This window comes from Ramularia collo-cygni, assembly GCF_900074925.1.
Source record: "Ramularia collo-cygni strain URUG2 genome assembly, contig: RCC_scaffold24, whole genome shotgun sequence".
Lineage (NCBI taxonomy): Eukaryota > Fungi > Ascomycota > Dothideomycetes > Mycosphaerellales > Mycosphaerellaceae > Ramularia > Ramularia collo-cygni.
Window position 1 is genome coordinate 107,499 of NW_019716278.1, and position 17,138 is coordinate 124,636.

At 51.2% G+C, this 17,138-nt stretch overlaps 5 protein-coding genes; 2 read left to right on the top strand and 3 right to left on the bottom strand.

Moving 5' to 3' along the window:
* Positions 1-238: 238 nt before the first annotated feature.
* Positions 239-1,918, top strand: RCC_10708 (probable D-lactate dehydrogenase (cytochrome); the record flags this gene model as incomplete). XM_023775934.1 has 6 exons in its annotated part: positions 239-247; positions 310-1,065; positions 1,115-1,191; positions 1,240-1,469; positions 1,523-1,734; positions 1,796-1,918. 6 exons carry the CDS (start codon positions 239-241, stop codon positions 1,916-1,918), a joined length of 1,407 nt encoding a protein of 468 aa, XP_023631702.1.
* Positions 1,919-4,520: 2,602 nt separating this feature from the next.
* Positions 4,521-6,211, bottom strand: RCC_10709 (uncharacterized protein; the record flags this gene model as incomplete). XM_023775935.1 has 4 exons in its annotated part: positions 4,521-4,852; positions 4,904-5,011; positions 5,068-6,108; positions 6,169-6,211. The coding sequence occupies 4 exons, from the start codon at positions 6,209-6,211 to the stop codon at positions 4,521-4,523; spliced, it is 1,524 nt and encodes a 507-aa protein (XP_023631703.1).
* A 1,729-nt stretch (positions 6,212-7,940) lies between these two features.
* On the bottom strand, positions 7,941-8,717 carry RCC_10710 (uncharacterized protein; the record flags this gene model as incomplete). Its single annotated transcript, XM_023775936.1, has 1 exon — positions 7,941-8,717. The coding sequence occupies one exon, from the start codon at positions 8,715-8,717 to the stop codon at positions 7,941-7,943; it is 777 nt and encodes a 258-aa protein (XP_023631704.1).
* Positions 8,718-11,058: 2,341 nt separating this feature from the next.
* Positions 11,059-13,938, top strand: RCC_10711 (related to regulatory protein for the arginine catabolic pathway; the record flags this gene model as incomplete). Its single annotated transcript, XM_023775937.1, has 1 exon — positions 11,059-13,938. The coding sequence occupies one exon, from the start codon at positions 11,059-11,061 to the stop codon at positions 13,936-13,938; it is 2,880 nt and encodes a 959-aa protein (XP_023631705.1).
* A 379-nt stretch (positions 13,939-14,317) lies between these two features.
* On the bottom strand, positions 14,318-16,822 carry RCC_10712 (related to acyltransferase; the record flags this gene model as incomplete). The annotated part of the gene is made up of 1 exon (XM_023775938.1): positions 14,318-16,822. One exon carries the CDS (start codon positions 16,820-16,822, stop codon positions 14,318-14,320), a length of 2,505 nt encoding a protein of 834 aa, XP_023631706.1.
* Positions 16,823-17,138: the final 316 nt, after the last annotated feature.

Consider the following 17,138-nt stretch of genomic DNA (forward strand, 5'->3'; position numbering starts at 1 on the left):
GCGTTCCTCTGGAACACGTTTCTGTCTGCGTACGCCTTCTCCCAGCATTCAACGCGCATACTCTTCTTCTGCACCCGGCAGACAACGGAGTGCCCTTTGGAACTGGATAGCTGGAGGCGCATGTGTTCTACTAGGTGCGGGAGGCGCTCGACTTTACGAATCTAGAAATTCCTCTACTCCTCAAGGTCTCTTATCCAATGTCCGCAATGCAAATTTTGCTTATGCGACTAAATCACAAATGCTCGATGTCAGCGAGAAAATCTTCTCCTTTTTGCAATTTCAGGGCTCTCGTGGCTAACTGGGACATAGGCTGCCAAAGAGATATCAAAAACACTTGGCGAGGATTCAATCAGCTTTGACGAGGATGTGATTGAACATCATGGGCGTTCAGACTGGTCTACAGCAAACACAGCGGAAAGGCCGGTCGCGGTGGTATATCCCAAAACCACAGACGAAGTCTCTGCCATTGCGAAGATCTGTGACAAGTATGCGGTCCCCATGGTGCCCTTTGGTGCCGGCTCTAGTGTCGAGGGAAACTTTTCATCCCCATATTCCGGTATATGCATCGATTTCGTGCACATGGATAAGATTGTGGCTTTTCATCCGGAGGATATGGATGTTGTTGTCCAGCCTGGAGTCAATTGGATGGACCTCAATAAAGAGATTGCACATGCTGGCTTATTTGTACCTCTTGACCCCTCACCTACAGCGATGGTTGGCGGTATGGTCTCCACGAACTGTAGCGGCACCAACGCCATGAGATATGGAACCATGAAAGACTGGGTTGTGAACTTGACAGTGGTCCTTGCCGATGGTTCTGTTATCAAGACTCGAAGACGCCCGAGGAAGACCTCGGCGGGTTACAACTTGACCACATTCTTCGTGGGCGCTGAAGGAACCTTGGGAATAATCACAGAGGTCACTCTCAAACTTGCACCAATACCTCAAGATACCAGTGTGGCTGTAGTGTCGTTCCCCAGCATTCGTGATGCTGCTTCGGCGGCATCGAGTATCATGCGTAGTGGCATACAACTAGCAGCGGTTGAACTGATGGATGATCTTCAAGTAAGCAATACAATGCGTCTCAATGCTCGGCGTTACTGATAGTTCTTAGATGCAAGTCCTCAACAAGCATGGAAGCGCGGCAGTGCGAAAAAGAAAATGGGATGAGGACCCGACATTATTCTTAAAGTTCGTCCGATCTACAGTCCTCTCCAACACTAGCTGACAGGACCATAGATTCTCGGGCACGACGGACGCGATCAAGAGCGACATAAAGCGAGTCTCACAAATCATCAAGTCTCACAATGCTGGGGAGTTTCACTTCGCCAAGACCAAGCAAGACGAGCTGGACCTATGGGCTGGCAGGAAAGAATCACTATTCACAATGGTCGCCACGAAGCCTGAAAACACCATTCTATGGACAACTGACGTTGCCGTCCCGCTATCAAGGATGGCAGAGCTCATAGGTTGGTTCTACTACCTACATTGATCACTTCGCGTCGCTGACATGTGGTATTAGATCTGTCCAAGGCAGATGGTGCCAAGCTCGGTATCTTCGCGAGTGTAGTCGGCCACGTCGGCGACGGGAACTTCCATCTGGCAATGTTCTACAACCCAGATGATGCAAAGCAAAAAGCCGCTGTTGCGAAAGTTGTACACGACATGACTAATAGAGCCTTGGAAATGGAGGGAACTGTCTCTGGAGAGCATGCGATTGGTATTGGCAAGAAGGTGAGTCTTACGATCATATATATATATATTGCAGTAGAAACTGATTTACTACTGTTTGTAGGACTGTCTAGTCGATGAGCTTGGACACGATGCGATTGATTTCATGAGGACTTTGAAGAAGGCTGCTGATCCGAAGTGGTTGTTGAACCCTGGAAAGATCTTTAATGTTCCCGGTAAAGACTAGGTATGGAATGCTCAATCTGTGAATTCTGTGGCGTAAGCGTCCATCTACTCGTCGACTGGACCTTTGCACTCTAGAATGTGCGCAGTCTACCATTCAGCCCAGCTTTCCGATCTCTGGTTCATTCAGGAGACTCGTTTACCCAAAGAACGCATGCCATCTTTCTGAAGCTCCTTTACCTTGTGAACATTTCCGTCGCTCCGCTCTACAGTCCTGAGACCAAAACATTGCTGAAAGGGGTCGTCTTGCAGTGCCGCCTACGATGTGCTGGCTTATCTCCAACAAATACGCTTTTAAGGAGGCGACAATCATGATATGGACAGTGCACTCTCGGGCATGGAGTTTTGACTACCTCTATATTGTATTAATGACGGAACCCCTGAGAATAGCCCGGTGCATTAAACTTCTCTGTGCTCATCCTGGAAGGAGGCCCAAATATGAGACTGCGAAGGCGACCCGGGCAGTCTCCTTTCTCTATCTCGAAGCGCGGAAGCGAGCTCTATCTTGGTGAGAAAGATTGGTGAGGCAAGTCTTCAGCTGCGGTATTGAGCCCATGTGCGAAAAAATTCCTGACTGTTCATTCGTTGTGACTTTACAATTTACTATTGTCTTGGCAGTTCCGAACTTGTACTAGTCACTCACAACGTCACAGCATAAACTCCATCCTTCACCCACTCCCCGAATCCGTGCTTCCTTCTTCCCAGCAAAAAGTCCAAGCAAACCCATATCCTGCGGGAAGAAGCACCCCAGCAATGAACATTTACTGCTCCAGGCTTTCGAAGTTTAATCTCAATCTTCAGACACCTCTGAGAACATACCAATCCCTTACTAGAGCCACCTCTGCGTCTACTCCAAGCCAATAGTCTTCGCCGTCAACTGAACAAGAAGTCTTACCGACTCATCTGGCTTCTCAAATGCTGCCGGTGCTCTAGCTCATCATCAGCAGCAGCAGCAGCAGCAGCAGTCTGTACTGAAACGCAGCATCCCTGTAGAGCTGCGCTTGATTAGTTGGGAGTATACACTTGGAAGTTGATCCGGACGGTGATTTGTTGCACCTTGAGACGGCTAAGGGATGACTCGGGTACTGTGGTTGTTTTGAGACCGAGAAGACAAAGTTTTTGTGTTCCGTCACATTTGCTGGAATTTCCGTCTGGAATAGAAAGGAATTGGAGTAAGGTAACTGGTATTCGCGGGAATCTTACGATAATAGAAGAAAGACTGCGGTTTATTATACTGCCATGCAAGCTACTATAAGTTTTATTACCAAAAGACGATTCGTCCCATGCGTATGAACTCTAGATACCGCGAGGCGATTGATATCGCATATCAGTCTAACACCTTCAGCTTGCACCGAGTGGAGAGCATTATTAGGCTGCCTCAAATGAGCTCTAATGGAGAGAGGCTCCATTTCAGCTCCGTGTTCCTCTGTCTCATCTTACCAGATACTCCTCCAAGTGAGAGGATAGGAGAGCAAACAGAGAAAGCCTCAAAGTATGTTGTCGATTCTGCTCCGATATCTTATTCTAGGACATTCTGGTACATTTGAAAAACTCTCAACGACGATGGTCTCACAGATGGCGAGGTAAATGTAAAGTATCGGTCTCCTTGGAGCATCTGGAAACCTAATGATCTGATCTGACAATATGGTCGGTCGCGAACACCGGATTAAAGGGGTCAAATCGATATATTCCAATACTAACCACCAGCGAAAAAAGCAAGGGACTCCGCGGTCTTCGCCGAAATCTCGCGGTTGCCGCCACCCTATTAGGCTACTCTCCAGCCATAGACCACCCCGCCGAAACTGATAGGTGCCCCTTTTCGTAAATACAACCTGTTCAGCGGTCAGCGAAGTAGCGACGATTATATCGCGGAGGAACGACACATCTTCAGTTGATTCACTGAACGTTAGCCCCTAATAAATCCTACTAAAACCACTTCTCTAAAAAGGGAAATCCGTAACGAGGATAAATGATTATAAAGCATAGGCATTTTATATACTTCAAGTATTGCCAACGCCAAGGCTCGCCAAGAAGACCTAATTGAATCAATCTAGTGAATGATTCTCGTCAACCGCAGGGCGAATCAAACTTTCAGTAATTCGTCTATTTCCCAATTGCCACTGAATACATTCCCTGATGAGGGCTGTTCTTTTAGAAGACTGGCTGTATTTATACACGTTGCAAAAGAGTCATACGTGGCCTGGACGTTGTAGCTACCTGGTATTCACTTCATCCTAGTAGAGACAACTTACGAATATCGATCAAGACYGCTGAATTTGATATGTATGCACAGAATCTTATACTGAAATTGACAACCTTGCTCCTTTCCGCTTCATCTCTGACGTTATACGAAATTCCAGACGAGAATTTTCCAAGTAAATATACATGAGAACCGCCCAGCGGACTCGTACTGAGATGTTGCAAGCACCCATCCATGAGGATTCACTCCACCTTCTCGTTTTCTCTGTCCTCCCGTGCTGACTTTTCACTACCATCGAGTGAACGATGTAGAGCCTCTTGAGGCCTGAAGATCTCGACAACCCGACCGAGCTCGGGCGCCTCCTTTTGATTGATTGAATTGACAGATCGGGAATTGCAAGGCCTGATCAGCCGCGTGGTTCCAGTAAACGAGAAGCTGCGACTCTATCTCCACCCAGCGGCTTGCCCTGTCCGCTGAACGAGTCGCTGCGATTGCGTCCGCTGGTTGGACGGACTTGGTTGAGCTGGTGGATTCCTGATGGTTGTTGCACTCTTCGTGGTATCGGCTCGGGATTCGCGGGTTCCTGGACCTCGATTGTGGTGACTTTTCGACGGAAGAATCTTCGGAGACCCTGTTGCGGATTCATAGGCAACCGAGAGCAGACGACAAGAGTGGCGATAGTGGCGGTGACTCGGACGACTGGATCAGACCAACCGAGATATAGCACTGATGAGATAGCTATTCCAAGTTAGTAGGATACAGAATGGTTTCGATTGTTGATAGTCTTACCGAGAGCCACGAACATTGTTGCCAGAATTATGCCGCGGAGGATGTGCCGTAGTCCCGTGATATATACTGACGCCGCGCACGCCTGTGCAAGGTACSCTTCAGGACGGCCTAGAATATTTCGTTAGCAACGATGCTGAACTTCTCTCTCTCACGAGCCGCCTTACCCAAGAATACAGCGTAAGCTGCGCAAACACAGAAAGCACGTTTCCGCACCACGTCTGGATGTGACTTGCGCASCCAGTATATTGCTAGTACGCTCGTCAAGATCGTCAAGATCGTCGTGGAGTACTTCAAGACCAGATTGATTGGCATCACTGATGCCCAGAATTCCCGTAGACTTGAGTCGAATGCCGCCAACTGTTCACGTAGCCACTGGACGGCCTTCTCGTTCAGTGCCGCCAAAAACTCGATCCATGCCACTTGCAAGCGCTGCTCAAACCTGGACAGAATGCCATTTGTCTGCTCCTCAAGCATGGATAGAAAGCCGGTCATATGGTCCTGCAAGCCGTTGAGTATTCCTTCACGGACTCCTTCCAATGTTCCCGATAGAGAGCTTGCAGTTGCGGAGACGTCGGTGAGAGTGCTGTTGATCTCTTCGACGACGTTGCCAATCTGAGACACCTTTCCGCCCACAACATCAGCCTCAGCGTTAACGTTGGTGATGGCGATGCTGGTTCTGTCGAGGGCGTTGCCATGTTGGATTGACTTTTCCAGGTCCGTGTCGATAATCTCGCTCATGACAGTCAGTGCTGCTTCCACCGCCTCGGCACTTATCTCCGTTTTCCACTCGCGAATCTCTTTCATCTTCAGCTTACACGCTTCGGGCTTCATCGATAGGTCTTGATATCTCGCCCCTAAAGAAAGATCTTCGAAAATCGCGTTGCGACAGGCCGACTGTGCCTCGGACGATTTGCCAGAGATTGAGAACCCCGGGCCAAGGCGAAAAGCATCACAMGCAGAGGGAACGGCCACACCATTCCTCTCGGCATCGCAGACGAGGAGGCTCAAGCTTGCTGTCAGCTCTACTCTACCAATCTCTTGACGCGAGGGAGAGCTCCGGTCCAAAGCGTTGCAGATCAAACCACCGTCGGTGAACATGTTTGAAACCAGCTCAAAACACGGCACTTGCACCTCGGCGTACTCATAAGGGTTGCAGTCAGATCCTGGAGCAAGTACCACGGATGGGGTGGTCGGAGCACCATCAACTATCACTTGTCAGCTCATATTCAGGCAAGTTGTCGAGCACGCACATCAAGGACACTTACAGTCACCCCAGAAGAAAATTTGGAAGAGGAGTTTCGAGTTCATCGCGGCTGCGGATCCTTGGAGAGCGGCAGCGAGGAGGAGGAGCTTGAATGGTATGTCGTTGAAGAAACGAACGAGGTGTTGCTGTGATAAGGATGCTGAAGAGTATGTCGATGAAACGAAGAAGATGTTGTTGTTGTGATAAGAAGGCGGAAAGGTATGTCGGTGAAACGAAGAAGATGTTGTTGTTGTGACGAAGAAGTTGTTGCAAGCATGAGATAGGTCAACAGATGGTGGACTGCCCAAGTACCGCAAGCGGTCAATTACACGAGCTATCRGCAAGCAAGTGAAGCTGCTGAAGCCAAATTTGCCCGCAGCAGTAAGGAGTGAAGCCTGCACTGTCGGATAGAGCACGGGACAATGTGTGTGTGTGATATCATGATGGAGGTGAAGCTACTTTGAGGCCAAGATCCGCACGTGGCAATGGGGCGCGAAGCTGCTGCAAGGCCCCAGGTGCTGCGTGTTATGCTCAAGGCTATGCATAAGTCCCTTCCCCGAGCGGGATGCCGGTCTCTTCCCTTGCAAGGCGAATGAGGGAGATAGGTGTCCGTGTGTAAAGTGGTCTTAATTGTAGCAAGGACATCCATGGACATGGTCGGAAGCAGTCTGAGGTCCAATTCCATCCAGTCGCAAAGGTATGGGTATGTAGCCAGCCTCCAGCCGAGTGCAGCTCCTCAATTGCGCGCATATAATGAAAGCCGGGGATTTACCTCGAGATGGTAAGGTAGATAGCAAGAAGGCTGTCGTCCAAAGCCCTCCATCTCCTTCCAGCCGCCTCTGTGTGAGGTTCCTTCTGTAGGTAGGTGTGATTTCCGTAGCTAGTGTTCCTGCCCTGCCTATATATGGAACTGTCTATATATAAGGTAAGTACGGTTGAATCTCTTTATGAAGTAAGCCAAGGAAAGCACCTCCAATTAACAAGCGACCGGACAACAATCCAAGAGTCTGATGAGAAGGAGGTATAGAGCCTTCCCAGTGTTGTGCACTCGTCGCCCTGCAAGATCGAGGTGCCCAGCCAGGTTACAGCCGTGAATCCGGATGGAAAGTAGGGGGGGGGCGAATTTAGCAGAGCGTTGCCTGGTTCGGGGTAGCATTTTGGAGGAATGGCCGACCTCGACTTGTGTATGCGGGATTGCGGCGCGTGATGCCAAGCATGACTCAGCACGGTTGATGGTGAATAATACTTCCAGGAAGTTCATCGATCGGGACTACCTGATGAATGCATTCGGACTGGACTGACAATCTTTCGGATAGTAAAGTCTTTCATTATTAGAAGAAGAAGTAAGAAGTACCTCTCTTCCGCGAGAAGACCATCCTGAGTTTGTGAATCCCAAAGGAAAAAGGTAAAAAGGGGAAATATTCACTTGGCAAGTTAACGATCCCATTAGCGTAAATTCTAGACGATGAAAGGAGCTAGGACGAAGCTCGGGAAATCCATGACAGTAGTAGTACCAAACCCGCACACCGAGAGGAGATCCTGCATTCTTTCTCGTCTTTGATTTACTCCCCGGGAAAGTAGCCAGCCAGCCAATTGAAGACGTGTCGAGATTTGCTTGTGTGCCTGGTTCTTGATTGGATGGAAATTGGTGGAGCGAAGATTGCCTTGAGGTGTCACAATGCACCACGGTATCGATATCTGGCGTGGATCGGTAGGAGATGACAGTACGAGCAGTCCAGCTGTCTTGCCATACGTCGACATTCCATCACAATCTCCCTCCATCAATAACCCCCCTCACAAAATCCCCAACCCCACAACCACAACCCCCAATCCCACCACAAACCCCCCCATAATCAAGCTCCCTCCAACCCTCCCCCCACCCCCCATCTGCGCAATAACACAACTCCCCATCCCAACATCCTTAGCCTCCATCAACTTAACCCTAAAACTCCTAACCCCAAACCCCACCTCCCCACAAGTTCCCCTCCCCTCCACACAATTCCACCTCGCACTCCCGAGATCCCCTTTACTTTCACAACCCTCCTTATCAAAAACCTCCAATTCCAACCTCCCTCCCGACCCTTCCCCATCCATCTCCCCATCCACATCCAAAGGATTCCGGACTTGAGTATAAAACACATTCCCCCACTCTCCATTCCGCACATCTTCTTCTTCCCGGGACAAGGAATTGAAGACGGTGTATTTAATCCCGCAGAGACCGAGTTGGGAGTCGCAGCGACCGGTTCCTTGGCTTGTGTAGGTGGTTTCGGGGTCGGAGAAGGTTTTGTCCAGGTCGAAGCAGGCTTGGGTTTGGGGGAGAGTGCGGATTGCGATGGAGAGTGCTGTGTTGGAGGAAGAGGAGGAGTTGGGGGAGGCGGAACAGATGGGAGAGGTGGAGGGGGAGAAGGTGATGTTCATGAAAGAGGCCGAGAGGGCGTCGCGGATTGGGTCGGTGGACATGTCGGTTTGGAAGGTCGGGGAGGTTTCTGTGGTGGTTTGTTGGGAGGTTACGAGGGGGATTATCCACGCGCAGAGCGGGAGGAGGAGGAGGAGGTGGGGAGTGAGCCACATGGTTTTTTTTTGAAAAGAGCGTGATGTGATGTGATGTGTTGGGATGTTGTGGAGCAGCGGATCTGCCCGCAATGGTATGCGGACGAGGATGGGGGGGAAGGGAGAAGATACGAGAGAGACAAGAGGTTAGGAGATGGGATGGTTACCTTGGCTGGTCAAGAAGTGGCGGCTTACACCCTCCCCTACCTGGACTCTCACCTTGCCCAACTAGTCCAGTATACCCTTCCCATTCTCGGGTCAGACGCTGGTAAAAGCCAAGCAACCAACCAACCAACCCAAGTGTAAAAAATTTTGATTGGGACCAGTCTAGACTCCAGACTTTGCTGTGAGAATCGGCTCAGGAACAGCCTGGTTCCGTCGGAGGGCGGAGAGGGTCGATTGGAGTGAGCAGTCTACCTGACGCCGGCATCATCCCTATTTTGACGGGGGAAAATCTCCCGGGATGACTTCGGGGCAATCATTTTCAATATGGATTGTAAGGTATACAGTACAGTGTAGGGGTTGGCCCATGTGCATGCCAAGATGCATGGATGTTTCAGTCGACGCCCATCCCTGTCCATGTCGAACTCTTGTTCTTGAGGTTTCCAAAGCAGGATTTACAATGAGATTCATTGTGATGAATGTCGCCACCACAACAGCGAGAGAGAGAGAGAGAGAGAGATGGAGATGGAGATGGAGATGGAGCTGAAATGTGGAGTTGTCGGGTTTTTCGTAGGAGGGACGTTCGGATCAAATCGACTCGTATCGGCGTGATCAAGATTCCGGATACATGTTCTCCCAGATCTCCAAGACTGAAGACACTCTTTGATGTCTGAGCAGGACAATATTCCAACATCTTCCTCATTGCAGTAAATACTTCATCCCTCCCGAATATCCCTCATTCGAGCAAGTAGTTCACTCCATAGGTCAAGAAGTATGTGAGGCGAAGATGGATTTCCGCTTAATTTTGCCAGGTTTGGTAGATTGTTGATATATATGTTGGGTAAGAGGGGAGTCTTTGCCGGATGATTTTGCGTTGGCGGGATAGCAGCGAGCGGGTTGAAGAAATCTGATGCATCTGGAATGCAGTGGTACTTGGACGATGGCGCTGATTAAGACGGCGGACAAGGCTTCGAGGAGGAAGAGGACCTGCAGTAGTCTCCAACTTGACTTGCGATGGGCAAGGTGGAGAAATGTGTCTTTTCGGAGCTGAATTGCCTCGATGGGAAAAGGAAAGCGGGGAGGGCACGAAGAGGGAAGCGACGAAAGAGGACGCTTCCATGCCGCTTCTTATCCGATGGAATGAATACCTAAAAGAGGGAGGGAGGGAGGGAGGGATTGGGGGTGCATAGATGGTTTCGTCCATCTCCCGCCTCGGAATCCCCATCATCATCATCATCATCATCATCTATAGGACATGAATGCCATCATCTACAAAGAATGGGTCTTTCGTGGGTGTGGAGATGTATATATACATGTCAATAATCCTACTCAAGGCCGCCTCTGATCGGCAAGGCTGGCTGATTGCAGCAATATGCACGTTGCCGGCATTTTGGACGTGCTGTGGACATGGAACCGGGAAGAGCACACACACACATGTCATGTTTGGCGGGGAAACGGAGGCGGAGGCGGAGGTGGAGACGGAGATGGAGGTGAAATGGATCTCGGTAACGTGGGTCGATGAAGAGTGTCGGGTACCTTAGGTTTCCTTACTTATCGAAGGGAGGAAAGAACAAGAAGGGGTGCATGAATCTAGAGCTAGGTAGGTAGAATCATCCCCTCTATTCACGAATCTAGAATCCATGAATCATTCCATCCATTCCCGCTCTTCGGAGCTGAGTCCTACGCTTGGCCAGGCTTGGCCTGGATTTGTCGGATCTTCGAAGCTGGGACCCTCGGAATGTGCGTGAAGAGTTGCCTCTCGTCTCGCCTTCCCTTTCCTTTCCATATTTATTCCATGCACAGCATCCCCACCACCTCCACCATCCATCATCGTAACTACCTAACGACCTAGTCTTGCTACCAACATCCACTTCAAGGAACGGATGGATTGTAGTTAGTGGATGGATTGTTGGGTATGGTTGATCGATTGATGCATCCATCGCATTGTCCCAGCACCATCAACCTCGGCCGCTGCTGCGTAGGGTAGCCCGGGTTCGAGGCCAGAGGAAACAAAGGGCAGGGCTAGAACACTCACTCCATCCAATCTTCCACTTCCACATTCTTACGGCGGAGGAAGAGAGGGAGGACGAGCATCTTCCAATCCACCCAGCATTGCGCCATCCCTCCACCACGCGCATCATCCTATCCTATCCAATCCACACACACCCACACACTCACACGATCCCATGCGCCAGGCTTGATGCAGCAGCCATATGCCGACCTCTCGGCCGCCTACGAAACCAATCCCTATCCGCCGCCAGCATCCTACCACCTCCCTCCCCATCACAATCCCCATCCCGATGCCGACCCCGACCCTGGACATGGACAGCCGAATCAACACGCCCTCGCGACTCCTCAACCTCAACCTCAACCTCAACCCCAACCCCAACCTTCATCCCACACTTCGACGCCAACCAAGCGCAAGTCTCCACCTCATGCCACGGGAAACAAGGCGAGTAAAAAGGTCAAGCGCGTGGGTCCCCGAGAGGTCAAAGTCAAGAATGAAGGGCCCAACAATGGCGGCGGCGGCGACGACAAGGACGATGCCGCCGCCAACAAGCCCAAGCGTGTGCGGACCGGCTGTCTGACGTGTCGGGAGCGGCATTTGAAATGTGACGAGGCCATGCCGCACTGCAACAATTGTCGCAAGAGCAATCGCGACTGCAAGCGGGGCGTGCGCCTCAACTTTATCGATACGTGGGAGCATAAACCGCCGACGTTGGTGACGGCGTGGGGAACGCAGGAGTGGAAGGTCGAATTCTTGGATGAGTCGAGAGACATTGCGAGTGAATATTGCGGGGGAGAGTCGCGATATAAGCCATTGGTGGTGGTGGAGAAGCGGCGGAATCAGAATCAGAATCCGAATCCGAATCACCTCCAACATTATCCCTCCATGGACTCGGCGAACAGTCATCATCCTCCCCTCGACTCGGCCATTGCTTTGGACTATCCCATGCAGCAACATCCATCCCATCCATCTCATCAATCCCATCAAACCCAACAACCCCACCAACCACAAATGGTCCAGCCACTACTGCCTCCCATCATGTCCGACTACAATCCCTCCCCCATGACCCAACACCAACCCCAGATGAACAACATGTTGGAGCAGCAGCAACACAAACCAGAAGTCACCAATCCCTACCAGCCCGCTCCCACACCGCATTCTGCTTCCTCTCAGCATTCGCACTTCCCCGAGCCTCCCCCCCCCAACCCCAACTCCATCACATCCAACCCTCACAATGCCATGCCGCGGGGAAACACTTCCATCTCTTCCTTCTCCAACATCAACATCGACGCCGACATGCTCGAGCATGAGCAGGCCAAAAAGGACGTCCTCTCCAGTCAAGAGGAGACCCTCTTCATCCAAGTCTTTGTGGAAGAGGTTGGGGTCTGGATGGACAGCATGGACCCTCATAAACACTTCTCCCGCCTCTTGCCCTTCCATTCCCTCTCCGAACCCATGCTCTTGAATGCCTTTCTCGCCTGTGGAGCTCGCCATCTGACGCTGGTCAACCCAATCTATGACGAAACCAAGGCTTTGGACTATTATGACACGGCGACACGATATCTGCTACGGAACTTGACCAACCCCGCGCGAGATACCGTCATTTGTGCCACCACCGCCGTGATTCTCAACGTCTACGAAATCATGAGTGAAAGAGCCCTCCAACGGATGAATCACATCGCCGGTGCACGCGCGCTCATCAAGGAATGTGGGTGGAATGCCCGTGCTCAGGGGATCGGAGCCGCTTGCTTCTGGCTGAATGTCGGTCTGGAGGTGCTCAGCTGTCTGCACTTTAACTGGCAGGTCGCCTGGGATCCCGACGATTGGGGTGTGGATATCGACGACTACACGAGGGAGATTCACAATGGGAGGGAGGAGGTTTGGACGCATCGCATGTTGTATATTGTCGCCAAGGTGTGCAACTTTCGAGCCACGGTTCCCAGGACTACTGGTGGTGGTGGAGGGGGAGGAATGAATCATCGAGACGAGCAGATCCGCTTGCAGCAGAGGCATGAAGAATGGACGCGATTGAAGGGCATGTGTGATGCGTGGAACCAAGGCATCCCGAGGACCATGCATCCCATGGCTCACCTCCACCCGTTTCAGACCACCTCCAAGAGTGCATTCCCGGAGATTTGGTTGGTCAASCGGACCACCATTGTAGCGAGATTGTTCTTTCACACCGCCATGTTGTTGATGGCGCAGATTCATCCTTATTGGAGTGTGCGAGAGAATGCGGAAATGGCCGAGATGCAAGAGCTGCATAGTAAGACCATTTGTGGGATTGTGGCCCACGTCAAGGATCGAGGCGTCGCGAGTGTTGCAATCCGATCCCTCCATCACGCGGCCGAGTGTCTGACCAGCAGGATTGAACAGGAAGAAGTCATCAGCATCTTCGAACGCATCAACAAGGAGACGGGATGGAGGATTGGATTTGTGTATAAAGAATTAAAGGAGAAGTGGGGGTGGAATGAAGAACCCAGTCCCGATCAAGTCGCCCAGACACACGCTGCGCAAGAGAGGGAAAGACAAGCGAGTGTCGCCAGTCAACAATTTCTTGAGCAGCAACAAAGACAACAGAGTCTTTCCCAAATGTCCGGAGCGTGGGTTACCAATGGGTCGGGAATGCTTCAACAGCAGATGTCCCCCACCATATCGAATGGTTTTCAACAACAACATCATCAACAGCAAAGGCAAAGCTCTCACACCCCTCGCCAACCGACATCCCAACACGCGACACCGACTCCTGTACCCGCAGCAGCCTCTGCTCCATCGAAGAAAACGAGCGGGTTGCCTGCGGGGATTCCGAATCCCATGTATGCAAAGGCCGACTTCAACCTCCCGCAGCATCCTTATCAAAACTTTTATGTTCCCGCCGCCAACACTCCGGGGATGGGTGGGCAGGGACAGCAATTGAGCCAGTTGAATGGTTATGGAGGTGGTGGGTATGGAGGAGGGGCACAACAGAACCCACAGCAACAACAACAACAGCAGCAGCAGCAGCATCAACATCAACAACATCAACAATCACATCATCAACAACAGCAAAACGGAATGTTCTATGCAATGTGAGGGTAGGTGGAAAATCCTTTTTGGTTTTTGGGATGATTTATGGAATGGGTGGAGTTTGGAAAGGAAAAAAGCAAAAAAGCTTGGGAGAGATGATACCCATTGGAGTAGGAGGGAGGTATGATTGTTTCTGGGGCAAGCGTTTCCCAAGTAAAAAAGAAACATCTGCATCCAGTCACATCACATCATCAGTGACTTGCATCTACCTTACGTGATCGTATGAAATCTGCAGAGCACGAGAGGTGCATTCATCCAACCTGATCTTTCTTTCTTTCCATTTGATGAAGAAAGTGAATGATGATGTATCTATCCATCTTACAACTATCCATTGAAGAACATGAATAATAATAAAGAAGTGATGATGCCGTATCCATTCATCCACCTACAACTTCCCCCCACTCCTCACCCCCCGCCCTCTCCTCACCTTCTTCTTCAGGTCCCCCCCTTGCATGCCCCCATCCCTGGCATCATCCCCAAACAACTCCTCCCCAACCCCCCTCGCCAACCCCAAAACCCTCCCCTGAACACTAACCCCTTCCTTCCTCCCCTCCCCATCCCCCCCAACCCGTCTCGCCAACCCAACCCGTTGACAAAATTCCCATAATTTTCCCTCGGCGACGAAATCCCCACTGGAATCTCTCGGGGGCATCCATTCTTTTGCTAGTCGGACTTTTTCCGTTGCTGTCCCCGCTCCTCCTGCATCTTGTCCATTGTTCTTGTTCTTCTTCTTCAGGACGATGAGGATACCTTCTTCTTCGGAGCGGGAGAGGGCGTTTTTTAGGGCTTCTTTGTTGACTGCTTCGTAGTAGGTTAGATCGCCTCTGTGATAGAGGGTTTTGCCTAGTAATTGTGCGCGGTCGGCGAAGAGTTTCATTTCGAGCCATGGTTCCTCTCCTCCTCTCCCTGTTGTGGTAGGAGGAGGAGGGGAGAGCATGAATAGGGAAATGGCACCCAGCCAACTCGCTTCGATAAAAGGCCAGAGGAGATAGCAATAGAAATCGAAATTCTGCGTGTCCAGCGCCAATTCATCCGGATGCAGAGAGATCCATTCCATTTCCCCCCCTCCCATTTCCTGCTCATCCCTCGTGATTTGCAAAACTCCATCGTCCACTAATCCCTTGAGAGTAGTTTGAAGATTCTCCTCCAGAGGCGTAGTGGGGAAGATGAATTCCGCACGGAACAACTGACTGAGGAAAAAGACATGGTCGTAAAGTTCCTTGTACCCAATTCGTTCCCGCTCCCCTTTCTTCACTTTGGWATACAGAGCACAACACACCAACGCCTGACTGATGAACAAGTGGATCGTCATGTTGCGGTAAAAGCTGAGTTGGAAGCGATCCTCGGCATAGTACATTTCCTCCGGCAAACCCTCGACGCRACCGACCAGTTGCGGTCCCAGAACATCCAGGGCTTTATCCACGACATGTTCGAGCTGATGCCCGGCGAAATGCGCGACTCGGCCTCCTGCTGCTTTGACGCGGTCGGAGAGCCAGATGACTCGGCGGAGGAGTTCAGCGCGGCCTACACTACGGCCTGTGAGGGTTAATAGGACTGTCCCGACCAGAGCGGTGGGCATGACGACCGAGACATCGTTGATGTGCGCGAGGACTTGATATCCAAACGTCGTGAGCAATCTCCTGCGTAAACCCGCATCCGAGAGTCCGGCGGTGGGCGTCATCAATCTCTTCTGCTGCTCCTCCACAAACCCCCGTAAACTCCACGGCTCGTGAAATCGTACATCCACCCTCCCCAATTTCAAACTCAAGACATTGCTCGCGGAGAGGAAACCCTTCAAATCCTCCTTCTTCTTCTCCTGCCCTAACAATTCGGAAATGTACGAATCTACCTCAATGACCTTGTCATACTGCGTACTGACGGGACAAACAATGGCATCCCCAGCCCTCCCACTCATCACACTCTCCAGAATATACGACAGAATTCCAAATTTCGGCGGCAATAATTTCCCCGTGCGACTCCTGCCTCCCTCCACAAAACACTCCATGTTGAAGCCATTCTGCAGCAAAGTATCCACATAACTCTGCACCAGCGTGACATATAACTGATCGTCCCCAAAACTGCGTCGAATCCACATRGCGCCCGCATGCTGCAAAAAGGGCCCGATGACGGGGAAATTGAGATTATCCCCCGCCACCACCGTCGGCAGCGCCAATCCCAGACGATAACACACCAATTGCAAACTGACATAATCCACATGACTGCGATGACAGGGTAGGAAGATGATACTCTGTCCATTCCGCTCCGCTTCCTTGGCCACTTGTCGCAATCGCAACACTTCCTCCGAAGAAACATGGATACCCTGATGATATGCCCGCGTGAGAAGTTGCGTGGCGAGATAATATGCCCCGCGGATAAATGGTCGAGACTCCATTTTGAGAATCATATCATCCGTCCACTCCTCCGCCACTTCCCGCAATTGTCCCACCAATTCCTTCCTCCGCGCCTCTCTCCGCGTTTTAACACTTTCTTCCTCCCCCGCTAAACCCTTGGGACCCAACGCATCCTCGTGGATTTCCACCTCCACTCTCTTATTCGCCAATTCGGAGATTTTGGAAATCAACATGGGTTGTGCGAGCACCATGCGTTTCATATTCTCCGTGAAGCCTGGATAGTAGATTTCGGGGCCGATGGGGGAGTCGTAGCTTCGCCATGCGCTTCCTAGAACGTGGAGACCGAGTTCTTGGAGCGCGTTGAGTGGGGCCGAGCGGAATTTGGCGTAGGGCTCTAGTAGTTCTTCTTCTTCTCCCCCGCCGCCGCCGCTGGAGGGGGAGGTGGACGTGCTGGTTGGGGTGGGCCGGTCAGTGAGGATCTGGATTGAGTCGCCGAGGAGTGCCATGTCGGAGCGGTGGTTCGGGGTGGGAGGTGACATGGTGGAGATTCTTCGAGGGGGATATTATTGATGTTTGTTATCGTTGTGGTGACATTCTTTGGTCTGGGGGTGGTGTTGTTGGAGGGAAGTTGTTGGAGGGACTAGGTAGGTTTCTTCCCCAGAAAAGACCCCAGACCTCGGCATGTTGCATCCTAGCTGTCGATCAAAGCTTGAGGCAGATCGGGATGAAAACGAAACGTTGACATCGGGGGAATCCAATTCTCATCAAATGGGATGCATTTGATGGACAAATGTTGAAACGGGATTGATACAGGACATGTTGTGGTCATCGAATGGTTAAACAGCTTCTTCTGGC